Raw genomic sequence first — 18416 nt, forward strand, 5'->3', positions numbered from 1 at the left:
GAAAACACTTACTTCATTTTCATCTTATTTTTAATTTTTACAAATGAACTCTTTTATATTTGCCAATAAGATTTAACATTTAAAAAACCCAGTAGTGAGGTTTGAAGTGTACAAAATTAATTATGGAAACATGAAGGATTTTCATTTTTGCAGGGAAAACAGCTTTCATGAAGACAAATCTTGGTCTTTAGAATGCTAATTTGTACATGGGATGAACATCAGAGACATGCAGAATCCATGTGGCCCCAGTGTCGCTGAGTATCTGAAGATGGTGTTATGAGCAGCTGCTGCATTTTAGTTCCTGTCTCTTCTCGAATGGCATTTCAATACATTTTTGCCTTTGTTTCTGTGCAAAATTTGCTTTCTTGAAGGCATAGGCAAGGTCCCCAAAATAATCCTAGTTTCTTTTAGCCACAGTGATTCATCAGTCACATGTATGTGTGCTCTTAAGTGTGTGTACATATGTATATAAGCTGCATAAATTTAAAGATATCTAGATATTGCATAATCTTTAGATAACTTTATCTCGCAATTAATAAAATGACTTAACCATCAAATAAAGTATAAATTATGAAACTTAAAATTCACAAAGTAGCTGACAGTCAATTTTTGATTATTTTGTAAACTCATTTCAAAATTTCTTTCTTTACATGTAAAATATACCCTTAGTTGTGCTTTGTACTTTCAGTGGGCACTGTGCAGTTGCCTTGACTCTGAATTATAGAAGGCGCCAGGCTGCCCTATTGTTCCTATAATCTTAACAAAGACACAGATCTGGAAAAGTAAGATTTTATTACACCTCAAACATATTTTACATATGTGCCTGGAATTTGTAGGGCATGGGGCATATGTGGAAATCAGGGGACAACTTCAGAGTCTGTTTTTTCCTGTCACCACATGGGTCCAAATAATTGGGCTTGGGTTGTGAGGCTTGGTGACAAGTGCCTACCTGCTATGCTATATTATTGGCCCACATCTGGAAAAAAGTCTTAAAAGCAATGGAGTTACAGTGACGTATGCTAATGGCTCGTCACTTAACTAGGCAATTCTAGATGATCTGCTAAAAGTCTTAGGAAACAGTATGTGAAATGGTTCAGAGAAAATGATCTATTGCAATGGACATTGAATGCTAATAAATTTAATATAATTTTCCAAATAATACCAACAAATTACCCTTCTTTCCCCCTTACAACTCTGCTTAATTTCCCTTCTTTTCATATAATCTTATTACTGTCATTCATAATTCTAGGCTTCTCACCAACCTATTTATTTTTAGTGACAGTTAATTCAAATCTTCAAATCAGGAAGCTCAATATCCTATCGATTCAAGTCTCAAGCCTTCAATCTTGCTTAGACTTTGTCCACTGCACCCCATCTCTCCAGTGTGCTTGCTCTGCACCCTGCCTACCTTTCTAGTTTGACTCCATTCAGTCTTCCTCTCCCATTCTCTCCGTGCCTCTGCGCATGCTCCCTTAAAAAGTTGGTCCATCTCTCATCCTCATGCTCAATCAGAGCCCAGTTTAACATTCCTCTCCTAGACAGCTGAGTTCACTTACTCCAACCGCTCTTGTTCTCCATTGCCTAAATGTTTAGTCATTCAACGGACATCAAGGGAAATATTTCTAAACAATTATCATTTTGAAAAACACGGATATGGGGTGGAAGATACCACATACTTGGATGGGATTTTCCTTTAAGGAGTGGACAGGGAACTCGGGATCACACAAGCAAAATGTAATGTTTGTTTGTGGGGGACAGAAGCACAGGAGGCAACAACAGAGGAAGTGACTGAGGAAGGCTGTGTTTGTTCATGCATGTGTGTACGCTAGTGCTCTTTACTCAGGGGAACTGGGGACTGGTGCCTGCCAGAGTTAGTGCAAGATGAGCCCATAGAGTGAAGAAGTTAGTGATGGTATTTAATGTGTGTGTGTGTGTGTGTGTGTATGTGTCTGTGTATTTGAGAGTGTATGTGTGTGTTGCTCTGCAAATAGCTTAAATTAACAACTGCTAATGCTTAGGATCACTAGACATATTTTCCAAACGCATATTCCTAGGAACTGAACTACCCGTGATTGAAAGTCAGACTGTGTCTGTACTGTGAGTTCCAAGGCAATAAACGCTTCCATCTCCTTGACTAGAACCACTGACCTAGCACTAAATCAAATTCTAGAAACCTGTACTTCATCTTCTCTGCAGAGTTAGTCCTAGGAGAGGGAGGACATCTTTCCATCACTGTGGTTTTAGCCATCGGCTCTACACTGTAATTTCTATACCTCTACCTACAGACACATGTTAACACAAGACCCTGTTATCCAATGTGCACTAGTGACACTCAGCAGGTCCACAGGAGGCAGCTCAGATAACAAGAAGAGCTGCTGCATAACAAAAGCCATCTTCTCAATCAACTGCCTGTCTCATTAATCCACCCATGCTTTCTATTTATTTTTACATTAAGACCATCACCATTTAATCAGTCATCTAGGTCAGAAGCCATCAAGCTAGGGTCTTTGCTCTCCTCAGTCAGGAATCCTTGCTTATGGCCCAATGTCATGAGGAGTGTATCTGCCTAACATGACACATGCTCCCTGGATCTGTAATTGATTCATGTGTTGATGGTGCATGTCCATTGATTTAATGTCTGTGTGGCAAGCAAATTATTTGAGTGGGCTAGTGGATAATTCAAGTTAAACAAAATAAATCCTCTACCACAGTATGACTGGAAAACCACTAGCTATGTTTCACAGGGTACTTCAGAGAGCAAAGTGAACCCTGAGCTGTGTGTTTCTGGCATAGGAATGGCAGCATTGTGTCATCTCCTGAGAGATGCTAGTTAACTTCTGTTGACAGAGTTTTCTGTCCTGCCTGGTTCCTGCAGTTGTTAAGTCTAAAAAAAATCACACAGAGATCTACATCAATTATAAACTGATTGGCCTAGTATCTCAGGCTTCTTATTAACTCTTATGACTTTTATTAGCCCATAATTCTTGTCTGTGTTAGTCATGTGGCTTGGTATCTTTTTTGGCAAGGCAGTCACATCTTGCTTCCTCTGTGGCTGGGTCACAACTGGAGACTGAGCTTCCCTCTTCCCAGAATTCTCCTGTTCTCATTGCCTTGCCTCTACTTCCTGCCTGACTGCCTTGCCTATACTTCAAGCCTGACTGTCCTGCCTATACTTCCTGCCTGGCTACTGGCCAATCAGCATTTTATTAAAAATAATACAAGTCACAGGATAAATGACCATTGTCCCACAGTACTTTCCCCCTTTTTTTAAACAAGAATTCTGAATCTAATATCCTTTGTTTAGCTTTTTTTTTAACCATTATCCATAACAACTTGTAACCAACATTCTAAACAAAGGAAAATATCCATAGTCCATTTTTGGGGGGGGGGCGGGAAATGTGGGCATAGTTCTTTAGGTTACATTTTGCTGATTGGAGGCACTGATAATCTTATGGGGACCTCAAGAAAATTTAGAATTATGATCAAGTCCTGATTGGAGTATCCTATGAGGCTTGATTATCTCAGCCAGTAGTCTTGAATCTGTTCTAGATGTAGAACTCAGACATCTGGGCCATCCACTCCTATCAGAGATTTCTCAGGGGGTCCTTCTTGATCAAACATGATTTTTCTCAACCCGGAATGAACTTCTTTAGATTTTGAGAGTTTTAGGAAAGAAAAGAATTTTAGTGAATTTACTGAAGATAATTTTGTTTCTTCCAACTCTAGACCTTCTTAAAGTCTTATTATCCATGTTCCCCAGTGCTGTGGAGTACTAAAGCTTTTGAGTTACCACTGGAAATTAGCTGGAAGAAGCCTAGGCATTCTTATGGACAAGATAATCAGGCTCAGTCAGAGGTCCCTGCGGCACCCACTGGGCAATGTGGCTGCACAGAAACTGCTGTCCTACCTCGCCTTGCTTGGAGTGATCTGTATTTAAGGGTTAACTAATTTCCTTTTTTAACTTTAAAAGCTCTGCTGATTAATAAATGTTCCTCACTGTGCTAGTAATTAAGTGGAAGAGTTACAAATAAAAGTTGAATTGTTAAGGCAACATCAAAAATATATGATGATCCTCACTATCATAATATATAGCAAAAGCTTGGAAATGTGGAATTATAAAATATGTTTTTTAGTCACACAAGTAAAGAAGTTATGCAATATACTATTTCTTCCTTCTTCAGTGCTCTTTAATGATAAATGCAGACAGATCTCTTATCCAATTGCAGCATATTTTAATGCCCTTTTAAAGGCTGTCCTTACAATCGAGTTTTTAGCCTCTCCTATAACGTTTTGCCTTCATAGTGCCTATGAAAAGACACTGGTCTTTAGAAACACTAGGAGAGATATAGAAGTGAGTATTTAAGCATTTACTAAAGGGGCTATCAAAGCCAGGGTGGAAATTTGCAGGACACAAAAGCTGTAGACAGAAGTTTCATTCCCACCCAGTCCAACAGCTGTTCAGCCCAAGAAACACACAGAGGCTTATATTACTTAGTTCTTACAACTTAAATCAACCCATAATTTATCCACGTGGCTTGGTACCTTTTCTCAGTGCAGCATTCTCATCTTGTCCTCTGTGTCTAGCTGGTGCCATACTCTGTCTTTCCTTTTCCCAGAATTCTCCTAGTCTGGTCTCCCTGCCTATACTTCCTGCCTGGCTTCTGGTCAATTAACATTTTATTAAACTAATACGAGTGACAAATTTTTACAGTGTACAAGAGTGTTATCCCACAGCAGAAAACAGATAAAATTCATGTTTTGCATGTTTGCTCTGTTAGTTCCACAAATGCTTTTCGGGAGCTCAAGAGTCAGAGCCGCTAGTTGACTTTGTTCCTAAATATTTATAGGATAGCTCTTATTTCACCTACTCTGAATAACTTTTGGGAGATTACCAACTTGAGTTTTCAAAAAAAAATCCCATTATTTCTCTGATCCAGGGTTATCTAGAACATATATAGAACTAGAGACAGTGATTGCATTGGTTGTACTAAGCTTCTTGTGATTTTAGTCGTGGGCCTTCCCTTTAGCAGCTGAGCCATCTCTGCAGCCCAGGACTCAGAGTCTAAAACAATGATGTACATGTATTTAAGACATGGCTTGTCTCCACCATGACTGAATAGTGATGCTTGCTTTTGATGAAAGGCCTATTTCAATCTTCTGTGCTTTTACCCTGAACCTATGAAAGAAACTTGAGTTCTTGTCACCAAAGGATCCCCAAGTTCAGTTCAGGTTTATAATTAATCTCAGCACCTAATCTGTGCCTCCCCTTGATTTAAAAACCCTTAGGAAGATATTTTATATATTGTTGATACTATTACAAATTACTGTATATTTGGTGACTTAAACATACAAATTTACTAATAATATTCAGAAGGTCAAACGTCTGAGATGAATGTCACTGAGCTCTAATGGAGGCCCTGGAAGGCTGTCTTCCTTGTGGAGGCTCGAGACTGAATCATGGTCTGGATCTAAAATGTCTCTAAAGGTTTATGTGCTTGAAGATTTAGTCTTGGTTTAACTCTACCCAAGCAGGTGAAAGACATATAAATGAACATGTTCATACAGAAGACAGAAACTGAAGACAGCAGAAGATGGAACAATCTCCTGTGCCCATGGATTGGTAGGATTAGTATTGTGAAATTGGCCATCTTATCAAAAGCAATTTACAGATGCAATGTAATCCTTATCAAAATTCTAACACAATTCCTTACAGAAACTGAAAAATAATCTCAAACCTCTTATGGAAACAAACAAAAGAAACAGGGATATTTAAAACCAATAATAAAAAGAGCTGCTGTAAGTATCACCACCCCAGATTTCAAGTTGTTTTACAGAGCCATGGTAATGAAAACGGGATGGTATTGGCATTAAAACGGACACGTTGATCAATAGAATCAAACTGAAGATGAGGATATAATCCCACATGCCTACAGAAACCAGATTTTTGACAAAGAGTTCAAAATCCACACTAGGAAAAAGACAGTATGTTCAGCAAATGATCACACTGGATGGCTACATGTAGAATTAAAATAGATTCATACTCATCTCCCTGCACAAAACAACTCCAAAGGAATCAGGACTTCAACATAAGAACAGATACTCCGCATCTGTTAGATGTGAAAGCAGGGAACAGGCTTGAACTCAGGGGCACAGGAAAGGACTTTCTGAATGAACACTGGCAGCACAAGCACCAAGACCAGCAAGGAATAAACAAGACCTTCTGAAGCTGCGAAGCTTCTGTCCAGAAAGGGAAACCATCACCGGGACAAAGCAGCAGTCAACAGAATGGAAAAAGATCTTTGCCAATCATAACTCTGAGGCAGGGTTAGTCTCTAGAATATATAAAGAACTAAGAAAGTTTCAATAGCAACAAAACAAACTGCCCAATTAAAAGTGGACTTACCATAGGGCAGGGAACCCTGACTGCTCTTTGGACTGGAGAGGGAGGGGGAGGAGGAATGGGGGGAGGAGGAGGGGAGGAGGTGAAAATTTGTAACAATAATAATAATAATAAAAGTGGAGTATAGAACTAAACAGAGCTTTTAAAAAATAAAACACAAATGACTGAGAATCGCTTAAAGAAATACTCAACACCCTTAGTCATCAGGGAATGCAAATAAAAAAATACTTTGAGATACAAAATCACACCAGTCAGAATGGCCAAGATCAATAAAATAGTAGCACATGCTGGAAAGGATATGGAGAAAGGGGGACATCTATTTGCTGCTAGTGGGAAGGCAAACATGTATAGCTACTATGGAAATCAGTGTGGCAGTTCTTCAGGAAGATAGGAATAGATCTTCAAGATCGAGGTATACCACCATTGAGCATATGCCCTAAGGACTCTATACCCTACTACAGAGACACTCAATCATCCATGTTCATTCCTGCTCTCTATTCATAATAGTTAGCAACTGGAAATAGCACAGACCCCCATCAACTGAAGAATGGATAATGAAAATGAAATACATTTATACAACAAAATATTTTATATCTGTTAAGAAAAATGAAATTATGATATTTTCAGGTAAATGGATGGAGACAGATAAAATCCTGAGTGAGGTAATTCAGACCTCCCCAATAAATGTTGTATGTTTTTTCTTATTTGTGGTAAGTTTTCTAAATGTTGTGCTACAATCTAAATAAGTACAGAGGCTAGGTACCTAGTACAGACGAATGGGGAGAGGGGGATCTCCCAAGGAAGGAGGAATAAATATATTATTATGGACAGGTAAAGAAGAAATTAGAACAGGAGGATTAAATAAGGAGATGGATGGGAAAGAAAGGTAAAGGAGGGAATATCGGGAAGGACAACACACGCTAAAGGTCATTTGAAAAGTCACATGGAAGCCTACCACTGCATAAGCTTCCTAAAATATATACACAGGAAAGGGATATAAACTGAGTCACAAAATAATAGGGGAGAGAATGTCCCAACTAGGTATCTTACACCACCAAGTAAAACCTTCAGTGCCAGGAATGGGTTATATTTTGTTGGCCATGTGGGCCCCATGGAAACCAGAAACATCATAGGCTATTGCCAGGGTTATTGGTTGCTCTGCACAACCTGATAGTAAGGTCCTATTGCAATAGACAGTATTTACTACTACCATCAAACACAGAGAAGTTGAGATGGTGCACAACTAAAACCTTTACCCTTATTGATTAGCAATTATGGTGCTGGAAGGTACTCTGCATAGTATAGGAGGAGAAATGTAATTATCAATATTACCCAGCTCCAAATCCTGTGACCTACAACAGCAACATGTCTGCAAGATATATTGGTGTGATAGTGGCACAAATATTCTAGGAATAACCAACCACCTTTTAACTGTATGTAAGGCCCACTCCATGAGATGGAACCTGTAACACTGCTAAAGTAGCCAGGAACCTAAAATTAAATAGGTAAGGGGCCTATGGGAGAATCTACTATTATTATCTTGTTAAATGAACACAGCAATAAAATAACTCCTAATGACATTCTCTAATACCCAGAGATCAGGGCTTCCTTCAACCATATCACAGAAGCTTCTTAGAATTCCCAGACAATCCTAAATGGAATGTCTTTATCAAAACCCTGCCTTCAAGGCTCAGCAAGCTATAGAGAAGAGGTAGAAGTATTGTAAGAGCCAGAAGTGGTGGGTGACTCCAAAGAAACAGCGTCTCCAGACACAACAGGGCTGACACCTACATGAGCTCACAGAGACTGTGGCAGCACTCATGAAATTTGCACAGCCCTGAGAGGTGGAGTAGACACAGGGTCCCACCCCCAAGCAAGAAGCTCTCTGCGCCTGACACCTATTGCCAAGGAGGACTCAGTTTTCTCCAATTAGTCTCACTAGGAGTGTTATCGTTACACTCCAGGGTGGACCCCACACCCAGGAGCACCTGCACAACACAACAGGAACTCAAGGGTATTTCTGCAATCTTTCTGTATTATTTTGGCTTTGACTTTTTTTTTTAATCTAATGGGTTTTTTGCTTGTTTCAATTTTCATTTTTATGCTTTTGTGGGATTTTTGTGGTTTTTTTTTATTGTTTTGCTTCCGAATCTTGTTTTCTGTTTGTTGAAAGGGAGAAGGAAAATAACAAAGTTGGGTATGTAGAGATGTGGGGAGGTCTGGGAGGACTTGGGGGAGGAGAGATGTGATCAAATACATTGTATGAAAATGTCTTCATAAAAAAACATAGAATGCTCCTGGAAAAAAATAAAATATCTGGGTTTCATTAGCAAAGCTGGGTGGGTAAGGTAGAAGGCATTTTATGGCTATTAAAATAAGAAATTGCAAATTCTCGTTCCTGGGCAGCTGAGGAGAGGGAACCTGAAATGGCCCTATTCTATAGCCATACTGATGAATATCTTGCATATCACCATAGAACCTTCATCTGGCGATGGATGGAGATAGAGACAGAGACCCACATTGGAGCACCAGACTGAGCTCCCAAGGTCCAAATGAGGAGGAGAAGGAGGGAGAACATGAGCAAGGAAGTCAGGACCGCGAGGGGTGCACCCACCCACTGAGACAACGGGGCTGATCTATTGGTAGCTCACCAAGGCCAGCTGGACTGGGACTGAAAAAGCATGGGATAAAACTGGACTTTCTGAACATGGCAGACAATGAGGGCTGATGAGAAGCCAAAGACAATGACACTGGGTTTTGATCCTACTGCATGAACTGGCTTTGTTGGAACCTAGCCTGTTTGGATGCTCACCTTACTAGACCTGGATGGAGCGGGGAGGACCTTGGACTTCCCATAGGGCAGGGAACCCTGACTGCTCTTTGGACTGGAGAGGGAGGGGGAAAGGAATGGGGGAAGGGGAGAGGACTGGGGGTAGGGGGGAGGAGTGGGGAGAGGGGGAGGGAAATGGGAGGCGGGGAGGAGGCGGAAATTTTTTCAATAAAAAAAAAAGACTTGAAGTAAAGAAGAGAGAAAGGGCTGAATTCGAAAGCTTCTTGTAAGATGGAATGCACAAGATTCAGGACTGATTGATATGATGATAGAGGTGAGGGAGACCCACAGCACACCTTAAGCAGGCAGGTGGGAGGCACAATTCACATCCAAGGACAAGGAGGTCAGTGTGTAAGGCACAAGTCTTAGACATCAGGCGAGGAGCACATGAAGATGGGGCTGGAAATAATGCTGGAACGCAGAAGCAACCCTTGGATTCACAGAAGCCGTTGGCAGAAACGACAACGCACAGATGCACAGATTATATTTATCTGAGATTGATGCCTGCTATCAGCTGAAGCCCCCACCTCCCAACAGCGCTACTGTAGTCCTCTACAGACCAGCTCCACTGAACACAGTCGTCCTTCTAAAGCATCACTCTCCACAATGTGACCTGCCGCGGTGACCAAACCCCCTCACAATTTGGGCTCACAGTTCCAGGATGCAGTTAGTCCCTCATGGTGGGCACATCAAGGCAGCAGTCATGTGAGGGAGCTGGTCACACTGCATGGACAGTCCCCTTTTACATTCATTTTGTGACACCATCGACATGATAGTGTTACCCACATTTAAGGTGGGCCCATCCACCTCTCTGAGTGCCGTTGGATCCCAACAAACACTACCTGAGACATCTCAGCTCTGACTTGAGACTGTTCTGTTATGAACTGAAAATGTGTCCCATCTGTACAAAGTTTTCCACTCAAACTGTTACCATGATTTAATTCCTAAAACCAAAGCCCTTTTTTACCTCCTTCCAGACTTTTTCTCTAATTGTGCTAACAATGTCACACGTGTGCACAAACATCCTTTTTGCTCTCCCTACTACTCTGCCTGGTCTCCCTTTATCAACCACCACTTCATTGCCAGTTCCTACTCCAGACTCACGACTGCAGGCTCTGGAGAACAAAGACTCGTACAATTTGCGTACAGGAAATTCTCCATATGTAAGCATCAAATTCATGTATCTTTGCATTGTGAGGTGTTAAAATGTTTGATTTTGAAAATTACTGTTTGAGTTGCCGACAAATTTCATTTAAAAAGTATTTTATGAATTTAGCTTGGGATTAAGACCATTCCCACTGGCTATTGAAATGGTTTCAGCTAAACTTCTGCCATTTTGTACTATGTATTTATGCACAGCTGTAAGGTCAGCACTGAGGATTCGAAAATCAAACTGCCAATCAACTTGGAAAAATGCTGAATATGCTCTGTTTCCTGCGGACTCAAATATTCAACCAAGACTCAATTCTCTACATAAAAATAAACAAGCACTTCCATCTCATTAGATCCAGCTTGCCTGACCTTTAATATGTGTCAAATTGCACGTATAAAATCATTTTAAAAATAAATTCTGCCGTGATTCACTATCAGTGACCTGTACACACGCATATCTATAGACCTGCTGTGATTCACTATCAGTGACCTGTACACACGCATATCTATAGACCTGCTGTGATTCACTATCAGTGACCTGTACACACGCATATCTATAGACCTGCTGTGATTCACTATCAGTGACCTGTACACACGCATATCTATAGACCTGCTGTGATTCACTATCAGTGACCTGTACACACGCATATCTATAGACTGGCTGTGATTCACTATCAGTGACCTGTACACACGCATATCTATAGACCGGCTGTGATTCACTATCAGTGACCTGTACACACGCATATCTATAGACCTGCTATGATTCACTATCAGTGACCTGTACACACGCATATCTATAGACCTGCTGTGATTCACTATCAGTGACCTGTACACACGCATATCTATAGACCTGCTGTGATTCACTATCAGTGACCTGTACACACGCATATCTATAGACCTGCTGTGATTCACTATCAGTGACCTGTACACACGCATATCTATAGACCTGCTGTGATTCACTATCAGTGACCTGTACACACGCATATTTACATACCTGCTGTGATTCACTATCAGTGACCTGTACACACGCACATTTACATACCTGCTGTGATTCACTATCAGTGACCTGTACACACGCATATCTACATACCTGCTGTCAGGTGAGACTTCTTGAGCTGAGGAAGTGGAGAAAGCTTGTGGGTCCTGTAAGTTAGAGTGGTGTGCGGAACAAGCCTGAACTTGTGATGTGACTTCTCCCACTTACTGGAGAGCTGTCGTGCAGAAGTATGATGCCTGTAGCATATGCAAAGTATGTGTGTGACAGATGTATGTGCAATTGTATGTGTGGATGTGTGTACCTATATATGGTTGTGGATGCCAGAAGAAGATACTAGATATCCTTTTTGCCCTTTCCCTTGAAACAGGGTTTCTCGCTGAACCTGAAAGTAAACTGGCAGAGATCAACCTCAGTGATCCTCCTTTCTGTCCCTCAAATGTAGGGTTACAGATGCACACAGTCTTCTTTCTAGCATGTGTGCTAGGGGATTTGAACTCTGGTCCTCTGATTATGCAGCAAATATTACTGCCCACTAAAAGATTTTCCCCAGTCCTGATCATTAATAATTATTTTTTAATTTAGATTCTTCTAAATTACTGGTCCTCAATATAATCCTTTAAGATAACATTTCTATCCTCCTGATAAACAAGAAAATAGAGGCATGGCATGGTGAAATTACTTTCCAAAGAGTCTTAAGAGCATACTGCTAATGTTGGGGGTGGGACAAGGTTTGAACTTGCAATTCGAATTCCTCCTGATAAAACGCAATGTCATCTTCATGGCGACATGAAAGCAAAGAGCACTGGACATCAGCACAGCGCTATGTCTCTAGCTCTCAAGATCAGAAATAAAGCTGTCTTTCCTGACTGATGCACAGATGGTCACTGATCAAGCCTCAGACTGTAACAAGCATCCTGCCTCTGACTTCTGGGGATTGTTAATGTAGGAAGAGGGTCCTCCACATTTAAAACATACGTCTCCGTGTCAGTGTAAATTTCTTTCTAAGATTTCATCATAAAATTATCATCAGCAGAGATGTAGAGCCCAGCTCCAACAGTTCTATACAAGATATACTTGTGGGTTATCCACCATACAAAGATGCAGTTGTTTCAGAATAAGTTACAAAGCATCAGTATTTCAAGCCTCCTACAATGGAACAAACCTTGGGCTAACTACTGGAAGCAGTTGCTTAGATAAGCTACCAAAAGCGTAAGTGGTCTCAACTTGGTGAGCCTTCAGCAATTCTGACGTAGCTTGTTTCTGACAGGCTTGCCAATCTCAGAAGTCCTGTTAAATATCCAAATGCTTCAGCATGAAGGGTCTTCATGAGACCACAGGGACACATGTTACTTACAGGTGGTCTAAGAGGAGTCTCCAAGCACATTCCTTTGGGGATAACACTGATGCTTGATCATGCAAGGCTGATCAAGAGAATTCATGATAAGCGTGAAGAGCACTGACCCCTCCAGGAGCCTCCATGGGGTAACCAACAGTAACAATTATTTTGTTCAGGAGTCTTCCCTTTCATAAACTTTGCCTTGTTGGAACAGAAAAGTAATTCTGAGCTGGATGCAGCGGTACACTGCAAGAAACCAGCACAGGCAAGGACAAGGAAGGAGGTGCCAAGGTTAGGGCCAGCCTGGGCTACACGGTGAGGCCCTATCTCAAAATAAAATCAAAAAGAATTTTAGGACATACCTCTTTATGTATTCATAACTAAGCTATATATTTTGCCTAAATTTGAGCCACACAATCCTATGTAATTTCTGTGGTAAATATATGTATTTTCCCCCAAACTAATAGGTCAAGATAATTTTTTATTTTTGATACATTTGATCAGATACTGAAAGCATCTGCTAAACATACTATAGTTATTTTCATCACTCGCAGTTTCTCTAAAATAAAAACCTAGACAGTTCCTTTGGATGCATTGACCATTTTATCTTTACGTTTGTCAACATTTTTATTTTTCAATATTTGTTTAAAATTTCTTTATCCTAAAGAGTCATATGTATATTTCTTGACTGATAAAATGATCAAAACCCACTATGAAGGAGAAATGTCATGCTTGTTTCTTTATACAACATATTTTAATGCATTTGTAATTACTATTATGTAAGTTATTGCCATGTGACATACAGTGATGGTTAGTAGTTATTGTATATGGCACTTATATATTATAGTATGCTATTACACGGGAATTTATAGTAGCAATTTATATCATACTAAATTATTACATTATAATTAAAATCACTTATATTATTACCATTATCATTTAGCACATGAAATACTAAAATACTACTAAGATACACTACAATAATGATTACACAAGACAGTCTGGGATAATAACAATAATAACAATAAGACCATTCTGGATTTACAATGGTCCACTATAAATTACGCATGCCTCTATTGTGGACAAAGCACCTTAAGAGAAAGGGAACATCAAGGAGAAAGATGTTATGTGTTAAGGCCTAAGTCACTAAGGCTGTTAAAATAATTTACACTGAATATGATGACAGATCAGTCTCTATGGTTTTACTTATTCTCCTCAGTCTGAACTCGCCTCTTTCCCTGCACTTGATTGAAGACATCATGGTGCATTCCTGTCTTCAGACATTCTAGTTCACAGGAGACACGCTTGCTCTACTGTGTTATTTTGAAACCATTTGTTAGTCACGCAAAGATTCTAGCTGCAGACGTGCACAGTTGTCTTTTCCCTCTGAAAACACCACTGGTATTCTTCTCCTTGGAGAAGTGCACACACAAATATATTTAGATAGCATATAGATTCACATTTTCCCCGTGAGTGGTGTATATACATTCTACCATCGATATTGCCCTCACTTACAACATTGTGTGCTGTAAAATGATTGTGACTGAAGAGGCAGAGAGTGACTTTGCTTTTCTGCACAAATAAGGAAAGCATTCTCTATAAAATTAGGTTAACGAGAGTACTGGAAGGTTTGAATCAGCAAACACAACTCAGCTAAGCACTCACATCTTGTCGTTCACGTTGCGCATCCGTTCATCTTGCTTAAGTGCCTCTCTGGCCAGCTCTAAGTGGTTGATGGGCTCTGCCACCCTCAGGGTGGGCTCCAAAGGCTTGTAACGCTGGTGCAGGACTTCATTGATGTCTCGGAAGGGTCCCTGACAAGACAGGAGGAGAAACATGTTTCACTATGGAAGAGTCCCCGCACAGTAACAACTGCAGTGCTGAACTTCTAAAAAACAGAAAAAGCTTATTCAATTACCTTTAAAATGCTTTCCTGAGAAATAAAACAAGCAAATAAAAGAACAAGAATATCAGCCAGGCAATGGTGGCACACACCTATAATGCCAGCACTTGGGTGGCAGACACAGGCAAATCTCTGACTTCAAGGCCAACCCAGTTGATAGAGCAAATTTCAGGACAGCCAGGGCTACACAGAGAAACCCTGTCTCAAAACAACAACAAAAACAAACAAACAAAAATATCACTTATCTTCTGGAACTGTCCTCTCTCATGAAAGTGATTGTCTTAAAACTGTTTCAGACTGGACAGACATATCCCTTTATGTCAAGAAGGTTCTCACATGTGGGCTAGCAAACCTAGGTTGCTTTACATTGCAACTTTACAGGCACCCTTGTTCCAACACAACTGAAGTGTGTGCTTCCTCTTTTTAAGTCAATAAAAACAAGAAAAAATTATGAGCATTAACTTTCCAAAAGCCCTCTCATATTTCAAACAAAAGCCTTTATGTGGGTGCCAAATATTGTATTTACTGTTGGTTTCGGAAACATAAATGCCCCACTGACCATCCTCGTTTTATCTGAATTCTGATGCTGAGTGGCTCCAGAACTAAGGGCAGTCTTTCAGGGCTAAAACTGAAAGAGGAAAGAGTGCACAGACAAACCTGGGTGACTCTTGACACAGCCTCCTGTAGAGGAAGGTAAGGCACGAGGCACCAGAGTCCACTGGCTGGCCAGCCAGCATCATGATGTGCACAGGCAAGCCAAAGGCAGTTTAGGTATTTGCTGTGTCGTTAACGACATACTGTTTTATATCTTTTCACCCCTGTGTTAGAGAGGAATAATACAAAATGGACAAAGATTTCTAATCTCATTTCTTATTCTTGAAACTGTCTCCTTTAGATGGGTTATTACTAAGAAGTCGCAGCTGGAGCCTCTGTGAGTGCCGAGTGAAGACTGTGGGGCTAATAAAAAGAAATGATTCACGCCTCATTTATGTTCACTTATGTTTTACATTAATAGAAACCAATAATAGGAACCAGTTACCATAAAAGTCATGGACCGTAAATAACACAAATGGCAGATCAGTATCATCTAGTACTTTCCACAGCTGGACAGGAGGATTGCTATATTTGGAAGTGGTTAGTGGATTTGTATTGGAAGTTTGCTTTTTAAAGACACACGATCATGATTCCAATCTGTAATCAAGAAGTCAAGAGTCTTAAACTGAACGCTTTTGTGCTTTGACAAATACAATGATGAAAGAATTGGTATTCAGTTGTGTACTAAGTGCCAGTCACTCCTGAGGGCCTGTCTTCTCTGGGTGTGTCAGAGTAAGAACTGGACTCAGGATTTCCTTTAGGATGTGAGCCTAACACTCCATGTGACCTTAAAGATATGCTGCATCTCAAAAGTGGCAGGTTCTTATTTGTTACAAAAATAGAATTTAAAAGCGTTTGGGACAATAGAACCATCAAAGAAACAAAAGTTCAGAAGCTGAAACCGACAAGGTCAGCAGATGCTTTAAACCTCTGTTGGAAGATACACACACACACACACACACACACACACACACACACACACACGCTTCAATCTCTAATCTCCCTTACTAGATTTGTCTGGAATTCACTAGTTCTCCTGAGTGCAGGGCTGTCAGAGGAACCTTATTTAAGCAATAACATCATGAGAATGGACCAGAGCTTTTTGCACTCTGTCAGTCTCCTTGTCCCATCTCAATCAGCATCTGCCTTTGAGCTCATGGTGTACCTCCTTGGTTAGTAAATTTGACAGATGCTGACTCTTTGCCACAGCTTAGGTTAGCCACATTTAAGAGCTCAGGCATGTGTTGTTCCATTTGTTCCTGAAGTGACACAAGTTAATATATTTTGGAAATAATTTCAAATTTTAGATATTTTCATTGTTATCACTTTAACCAACAATTCCTGGAATGTTGGCCATATAAAGCTCAACCTGATCCTATGAAAATCAAACACATTTCTGTTCTACAGTCAATGTGACTGCATAGTTATCCTTTATTTCAAATTTTTATCCAAGTTTAATAATGAAGATTTTTAACTTAGTAGAGTTGTCCCAGACATTCAAGAAATCATCATCCATTTAATCCCAGCACTTGGGAGGCAGAGGCAGGTGGATCTCTGTGAGTTCGAGACCAGCCTGGTCTACAAGAGCTAGTTCCAGGACAGGCTCCAAAACCACAGAGAAACCCTGTCTCGAAAAACAAAACAAAACAAAACAAAAAAAAACGAAACAAAAAAAAATAAAATAAAAAAAAGAAATCATCATCCAAATCCCAAATGCTGTGTCCACACATTGGCATTTGGGCAGTCTTAAACATCCTCAATGTACAGACCCTTTTATTATTGAATAAAAGAAACGTTGCTCAGCCAGTGAATACACAACAATCCTGCTGTGCATAAAAAGAAAGACACGAGGAGAGAGGGAAGGGAGGACACAAAAGAAGAAACAAAATTAACAAAAAGAGAAGAAAGGAAGAATGTTAAAAATAAAAGAAGAAAGGAGGTGAGAAAGAGCATGGGCAGTATGTGCAGAGGAAGAGAAGGCTGTGGGGTAAAGGAAAGAAGGAAAAAGGAAAGAAAAGAAAATGACAAGAAATTAAATGAGAGAAAAGCAAGAAAAGAGACTAGAAGTGAGAAGGGAGCAGAATGTATATACCAGCAGAGGTGTTTTATGATTCCTGTTGAGTAATACTGTTTTAAGATGTGTTACATTTGTTTATGCTGTGGAACATTTGTTTTAATGATGCAAAGCTGTGTTGCATTCTTTTATGTTGGATTTGTTTAACTCTGTGAAGCTGTGATTCTTTGCCTGTCTAAAACACCTGATGGTCTAAAAAGAGCCGAATGGCCAGTAGCAAGGCAGGAGAAAGGTGGGGCTGGGAAACAGAATAAATAGAAGGAGAAAAGTAAAGACAGGAAGAGAGAACAAGTAGCAAGAAAAAAAGGGGGCAAACCACCCAGCTACACAACCAGCAACAGAGGAAGAAAGAAAAGGTGTACAGAAATAGAGAAAAGTAAAATCCCAGATAATTTAAGAAAGTTGGCTAGAAACAAGCCAAGGTACGGCCAGACATTTATAAGAATGAGACTCCATGTGTGATTCGGGAGGTGAGTTCTGAGTTCCCCCAAAGAACAAAGAGCTAAGAGATAAACAAAAACAGGTTCCCTCTAAAATGTCATAAAACTAACAGCTAATAGTACTTATTTTGTTAGCAGGCTTGAGAGGAAAATATTGAAATAAAGGCAATTGAGGGTGTAATTAGAGAGAACAGAAACACATCACAGATAATTATAGCAATGTAGGAAGTTCTAACACAGTAGGACGCAAGTGATCTGACTATGAGGCCCACCAGGTGTCAGGCATGGAAAGTCTTGAAGGTCTCCAATAGGCCCTGCTTCAAGCTCTTCGCTGTTCTGGGTGGTCTCCTGTCCTTGGATGGAAACAGGCCTACTCGTCTTCAATAGACAGAACAGGGCAAAGGACCTGGGATCTTAATTCTGGCTTCTGTTTCGAAAGCTTCTCCTCTTCTCCAGGATGGTACCCTTTGAAGGAAGCCAGCAGCCAAGCTGTGGGGCTACTTTGTGAGTTGACAATGTGAGGAAGGACAACATGGCAGCAGCTAGCCTTGTGGATGATGGAAGGCAAGAGGATCTCTTTGCCTTCCTCTCCTTACAGCCCATCCAAACCTTCAGAGGAAGCCACAGCCTGGTTGAGCCCTGAGAGCACTCATGAGAAAACTAGATTCAGAAGCACTACCCTAGGGATGC

At 40.4% G+C, this 18416-nt stretch overlaps 1 protein-coding gene across 1 annotated transcript in view; it reads right to left on the reverse strand.

Moving 5' to 3' along the window:
• Spata17 (spermatogenesis associated 17) overlaps positions 1 to 18416 on the reverse strand; it is a 177835-nt gene that overhangs the window by 53959 nt on the left and 105460 nt on the right. The window contains 1 exon segment of the mRNA XM_057770146.1: positions 14381 to 14529. Within this exon segment, the coding sequence (XP_057626129.1) occupies positions 14381 to 14529 (149 nt within the window).

The sequence above is a fragment of the Chionomys nivalis genome, chromosome 5, assembly GCF_950005125.1.
Source record: "Chionomys nivalis chromosome 5, mChiNiv1.1, whole genome shotgun sequence".
Lineage (NCBI taxonomy): Eukaryota > Metazoa > Chordata > Mammalia > Rodentia > Cricetidae > Chionomys > Chionomys nivalis.